At 45.4% G+C, this 6,884-nt stretch overlaps 1 protein-coding gene across 1 annotated transcript; it reads right to left on the reverse strand.

The window, feature by feature from the left end:
• Nucleotides 1-2,212: 2,212 nt before the first annotated feature.
• LOC146765929 (syncytin-1-like) lies at nucleotides 2,213-3,786 on the reverse strand. The gene has a single exon (XM_085593552.1). It carries the CDS (start codon nucleotides 3,569-3,571, stop codon nucleotides 2,228-2,230), a length of 1,344 nt encoding a protein of 447 aa, XP_085449678.1. The 5' UTR covers nucleotides 3,572-3,786; the 3' UTR covers nucleotides 2,213-2,227.
• Nucleotides 3,787-6,884: the final 3,098 nt, after the last annotated feature.

The following is a 6,884-nucleotide window of genomic DNA, read 5'->3' on the forward strand; positions in this document are numbered from 1 at the left end:
AGTTTCAATATCCTGCTTTCTGCACACCATCTACTCTTCAGGGTCATGCGAACTTTGCAGCAGTCACGTAGCCCTCCCTAGTTGGATTAATTTTACAGCATCGTGTCCCCTGTTGTACAACCATTCCTCTGTCAAGCCCTCTTCAAGAGATGTCAGTGTGACGTCACAGAGATATCTCTGTGACATCACAGGAAGTTGTCTAACATCACAGAAGTTTATTGGTGACATCACAAGGATATAAGTGTGACATTCCTAAAAGCTGAGTGCTTTCACAGAGATTTCAGTGTGACATCACAGAGAGCTGTGTGACATCCCAGAGACGTCCATGTGGTATCACAGGGAGCTGTGTGACGTTATGGAGGCATCCGTGTGACATCATAGCGATGTAATTGTGAGATCAGAGGAGGAGGCTGTGTGACTTCACAGAGAAGTCAGTGTGACATCACAGAGAGCTGTGAACCATCACAGGGAAGTCCATGTGATATCACAGAGAGCTGTGTGACGTTCTGGAGGCATCAGTGTGACATCATAGAGATGTAGTTGTGAGATCAGAGGAGGAGGCTGTGTGACTTCACAGATATTGGTGCAACATCACAGGGATGTCCATGTGACATCTCAGAGAGCTGTGTGACATCACAGAGATGTCAGTGTGGCATCTCAAAAAGATGTGTGACCTCACAGGGTCACTGTGACATCACAGAGGTGTCTGAGTGACATCACAGAGATGTCTTTGTGACATCACAAAAAGATTTGTGACCTCAGAGGGACTGTGCGATATCACAGCCATCTAAGTGTGACGTCACAGAGGTGTCAGTGTGGCATCAGAGAGATGTCATTGTAACATCAAAGGAGGATCTGTGCAACCATAGAGGAGTCAGTGTGACATCAAATAGAATTGTGTGACATCACAGTGTTGTCAGTGCGGCATCACAGAGAGCGGTGTGACGTCACAGAGATATCTTTGTGTCATCAGAAAAAGCTGTGTGACTTCGAAGGGTCTCTGTAACATCACAGAGGTGTCTGAGTGACATCACAGAGATGTCTTTGTGACATCACGAAAAGCTTTGTGACCCCACCGGGTCTGTGCAACATCACAGCCATCGAAGTGTGACGTCACAGAGGTGTCAGTGTGACATCATAGAGATGTCACTGTGATGTCAGAGGAGGTTGTTTGACATCACCGAGATGTCCGTGTGACATCATAGACAGCTGTGTGACCTCACAAAGTCAATGTGACCTCACAGAGATGTCATTGTGACATCACAGAGATAGCTCTGTGACATCACAGGAAGTTCTGTGACATCACAGAGATGTCTGTGTGACATCACTAAAAGCCCTGTGACCTCACAGAAATGTCAATGTGACATCATGAAGGGCTGTGCGACATCACAGAGATGTCCATGTGATATCACTGTGAGCTGTGTGACGTCACAGATGTGTCAGTGTGGCATCAGAGAGATGTCATTGTCACATCAAAGGAGGATCTGTGCAACCATAGAGGAGTCAGTGTGACATCAAATAGAATTGTGTGACATCACAGTGTTGTCAGTGCGGCATCACAGTGAGCGGTGTGACGTCACAGAGATATCTTTGTGTCATCAGAAAAAGCTGTGTGACTTCGAAGGGTCTCTGTAACATCACAGAGGTGTCTGAGTGACATCACAGAGATGTCTTTGTGACATCACCAAAAGCTTTGTGACCCCACAGGGTCTGTGTGACATCACAGCCATCGAAGTGTGATGTCACAGAGGTGTCTGTGTGACATCATAGAGATGTCATTGTGACATCAGAGGAGGATGTATGACATCAAGGAGATGTCTGAGTGACATCATAGACAGCTGTGTGACCTCACAAGGTCAATGAGACAAAACAGAGATTGTTGGAGGGTGCCGCGGGAGACAAGACTCATGCTATCATGATCATCAAGTCTCAGTTTATTGTGACAGATTACGCAGTTTATATATGTTTGTTAATTAGCTCATACATATTGCAAAAGCCGAGCTCATGATTGGTTGCTATGTGACTTGTACTATTATCTTAAAAGTATCTTTATGATCGATACTTGCCTGTCCAGCTGGCCTTGCAGTTAGAACAGCTTAGTACCCCTTTGTTCTTCTCTATCTACTTCTACATACCAAGCAGTTTCAATATCCTGCTTTCTGCACACCATCTACTCTTCAGGGCCATGCGAACTTTGCAGCAGTCACGTAGCCCTCCCTATTTGGAATTATTTTACAGTATCATGTCCCTTGTCGTTCAGCCATTCCTCTGTCAGGCTCTCTTCATCTCCCCCATTTTCCTTTTGTACAAGAAGGTTTGCATTTAGCATTTTTTGCAAAAGCTGCTGCATTAAGCCTTGTAAGCAAGTAAACACACAGGGCAAAACACGCAAAAGTATCACAATTATGCTTAGAACTATTATGTTATATTTGATGATGTCCCTCAACCATGGTCCGTTCCCCAATCCTTTCAGCCAGCCTTCTAAGCCCAATCCGTCCTCCACCTTCAACTGTTGAGTTAGCTCGGTCAATTTTCGTATTTGCTTATGGATAGATGTAGAGTGATCAGATAAGTTCATGCAGCACATTCCTTCAAATTCCTCACAACCATGACCTTGGGCTAGCAATAGGAAATCTATAGCTGCCCTATTCTGCAGTGTGGCATGTCTTACTGAGTCTACGTCCAAAAGCAGGTCACTTAAGGCCTTCGATGTAGCGTTTGTCTGTTTAGCTAACCAGCATCCCAGCTTGTTGAGTTGAGCTAATGCTCCTGCTGAGGCAACACCAGGCGCTAGGAAAGAGGCAGCAATAATAGCCTCAGGGGACCAAAATCTAACATTATCTTGACAGTTACTGGCAAAGTTATGTACACTGCGTCGCAATCTGCTGCCATGATGACGCCGAGCCATGTCTAATATCATTGATGTGTTGGGTGTCAGCAATGACAATCTTCCTAACGAACAAGGGCCTCCCTTTATTTTGGAAGGTATGCCAGCCCAAGCTCTGTCACCACAAATAAAGAATATTCCTCGGGGCAAAGAAAGCGGATTATTTGTTGACTTTGAAACCTTTTTGGCCGTGTACTGACACCAGATACTACTGTTTCTGTAAATTGGCAAAGTGGAATTAACGACAATTGCAGACCCATTGATTCTCTGTTGCTTGCTTGTCCAGTTAAAGTACAAACAGCAATCCATGCCAACTGCCCCCAGTAGCTCTAGCTCCTGGGGTTCTGCCGGGGCAATCGGTAAGTAGGGAACCCACCTGTCCCAATTATCTACAGTAGTATTCAAATTTAAATTATCACAAGTTGGAACACGTGTAGGACATGGCCATGTATCCAATGGTAGACCGACTAGGCAGGTGGAGAACGGATTGCCTGGGGAAGATAAAGCAAGACAGATGGACTCTTGCCCTGTTAGATTTGCCATTGTGACCCATACATTTGTTTTAGGTTGAGGTGGGACGTATGCCTGCACACTTAGCAGCACGGCTGCAACGACGAAACCTCCTACACTGCGTGTCCCATTCCTCTGGGTCAACTTGCCACTGAATGGGGATGCCAATACCATTCTGACAACAGGAATCTATAATCCCTGTCCTTTTAACACCTAGAATTTTCTTTACTAAGTGCTGTACCCTCCAAGCTAGCCTTCTTAATTCCAGGTCTTCTGTATTTTCTATTAATCTCAGGCTCTCGCTGATAGGCTGACCTGTTAGTTGTGTTAAAGCGCGCTGTGGTGAGTCAAAGCTCCACTGGCGCTGACAGGTAAGACACCAGAATGCAGAGGTAAGGTGGGGCTGATGAATCCACCAACGATGAGAGCACCCTCCACAATATATTTTTACCCAAGATTGGTGGTCATAACTATTGCAAGTCAAGCAAGCAAGCGAACAAAAGCGGTCAAAGTCTCTAGCTAAATGAGGCAAGAGGCAGTCTTCAACTTCTCTCTGCGAGTCAAACAGGAACTTAGTCTGAAACTCTTCTTCTAGATCATACAGGATCCTGGAGATCGTCCTCTGTAGGCGCTTCCTCCTCCTCTGCTCCAGGCTGGTCATTGGTGGGCCGCACCCACTTAGCTGGGACCCACACAGTACCTGCTGGTGTAGAAACACACAGATAGCCCCTGCCCCAGTATAATACTTTGGCTGGACCTTGCCAAATTCCTGGTTTTGGATCTCTATACCTGACTACCATTTGCAGAGGGGTAGGGGCTTTAGAGGCAAAATGAGTAATTGCTGCGGGTAACCCCCCATCTCCAAAAATACATAAGTGATTAAGCACAAACAGGCATTTCAATAACCTATCCTGCACGCTGACTGTATCAATGTATTTTTCCAGATATTGTTTAAGAGTTCTATTGGCTCTCTCTACTATTGCCTGTCCAGTAGGGGAGTTTGCAATCCCTGTAACGTGTGTGATGTTCCATGTTTGCATAAAGCGGGCAACACGTTTACTGCAATAAGCAGGGCCATTATCAGTCTTGATCTTCTGAGGCACTCCCATAACCGCGATACAGCTGCTGAGATGTCGCTCCACATGAAGGGCTCGTTCTCCTGTCTGAGCAGTAGCCCATATGTAATGGCTGTAAGTATCAATAGTCACATGGACGTACTTCAAACTACCAAAACTAGGTACATGGGTGACATCCATCTGCCAAAGTTCATTAGCTTGCAGGCCTCGCGGATTTACCCCTATTCCCAGGCCCACTCCTCTGTTGTGATGGCTACATATGGGGCAAGCCTTAACAATAGCTCTAGCTTCTTGTAGTGGAACTGTGGCATTACATGAGAGCTGTGTGACGTCACAGAGATATCTTTGTGACATTTGAAAAAGCTGTGTGACCTCAAAGGGTCTCTGTGATGTCACAGAGGTGTCAGAGTGACGTCGCAGAGATGTCTTTGTGACAACACATAAAGTTTTGTGACCCCACAGGGTCTGTGCTGCATCACAGCCATATAAGTGTGATGTCACATAGAGCTCTGTGTGGCATCATAGAGATGTCTTTGTGACATCAGAGGAGGATATATGACATCACATAGATGTCCTAGTGACATCATAGACAGCTGTGTGACCTCATAAAGTCAAGGAGACAAAACAGAGATGTCAGTGTGATGTCACAGAAATACCTCTGTGACATCACAGGAAGTTGTGTGACACCACAGAAGTGTATTGGTGACATCAGAAAGATGTAAGCGTGACATTCCAAAAAGCTGTGTGATGTCACAGAGATTTCAGTGCGACATCACAGAGGGCTGTGTGACATCACAGAGATGCCCATGCGATATCACAGAGAGCTGTGTGACGTTGTGGAGGTGTCAGTGTGACATCACAGAGAAGTCAGTGTGATATCACAGAGAGCTGTGTGAAATCACAGAGATTGGTTCAACATCACAGGGATGTCCATGTGACATCTCAGAGAGCTCTGTAACATCACAGAGATGTCAGTGTGGCATCTCAAAAAAATGTGTGACCTCACAGGGTCACTGTGACATCACAGAGGTGTCAGAGTGACATCACAGAGATGTCATTGTGACATCACAAAATTATTTGTGACCTCAGAGGGTCACATTCATCTAAGTGTGATGTCACAGAGGTGTCATTGTGACATCATAGAGATGTCATTGTGATGTCAGAGGAGGTTGTGTGACATCACAAAGATGTCTGTGTGACATCATAGACAGCTGTGTGACCTCACAAGGTCAATGTGACATCACAGAGATGTCTGTGTGACATCACTAAAAGACCTGTGACCTCACAGAAATGTCAAAGTGACATCACAAAGAGCGGTGTGACATCACAGAGATGTCCATGTGATATCACTGTGATCTGTGTGACGTCACAGATGTGTCAGTGTGGCATCATAAAGATGTCATTGTAACATCAAAGGAGGATCTGTGCAACCATAGAGGAGTCAGTGTGACATCAAATAGAATTGTGTGATATTACAGTGTTGTCAGTGCGGCATCACAGAGAGCGGTGTGACATCACAGAATTGTCACTGTGATATCACAGGAAGTCCTGTGACGTCCCAGAGATGTCTGTGTGACATCCCAGAGATATCTGTGTGACATCACTAAAAGCCCTGTGACCTCATAGAAATGTCAATGTGACATCATGAAGGGCTGTGCGACATCACAGAGATGTCCATGTGATATCACTGTGAGCTGTGTGACGTCACAGATGTGTCAGTGTGGCATCAGAGAGATGTCATTGTAACATCAAAGGAGGATCTGTGCAACCATAGAGGAGTCAGTGTGACATCAAATAGAATTGTGTGACATCACAGTGTTGTCAGTGCGGCATCACAGAGAGCGGTGTGACGTCACAGAGATATCTTTGTGACATCAGAAAAAGCTGTGTGACCTCGAAGGGTCTCTGTAACATAACAGAGGTGTCAGTGTGACATCATAGAAATGTCATTGCAATGTCAGAGGAGTATATGTGACATCACAGAGATGTCTGGTTGACATCATAGACAGCTGTGTGACCTCACAAAATCAATGAGACAAAACAGAGATGTCAGTGTGACGTCACAGAAATATCTCTGTGACATCACAGGAATTTGTGTGACATCATAGAAATGTATTGGTGACATCACAAAAATGTAAGTGTGGCATTCCAAGAAGCTGAGTGCTGTCACAGAGATTTCAGTGTGACATCACAGAGGGCTGTGTGATATCCCAGAGATGCCCATGCGATATCACAGAGCGCTCTGTGACTTTATGGAGGCATCAGTGTGACATCATAGTGTTGTCATTGTTTCATCAGAGGAGGAGGTTGTGTGACTTCACAGAGAAGTCATTGTGACGTCTGAGAGAGCTGTGTAACATCACAGGGATGTCCATGTGATGTCACAGAGAGCTGTGTGACGTTCTGGAGGT

The sequence above is a fragment of the Lonchura striata genome, chromosome 16, assembly GCF_050655825.1.
Source record: "Lonchura striata isolate lonStrDom1 chromosome 16, ASM5065582v1, whole genome shotgun sequence".
In the NCBI taxonomy this organism is placed as follows: Eukaryota; Metazoa; Chordata; class Aves; order Passeriformes; family Estrildidae; genus Lonchura; species Lonchura striata.

What these genes read in the sequence shown, in the direction of transcription:
- LOC146765929 (XM_085593552.1), bottom strand. Translation starts at nt 3,571, where the DNA reads ATGGTATTGGCATCCCCATTCAGTGGCAAGTTGACCCAGAGGAATGGG.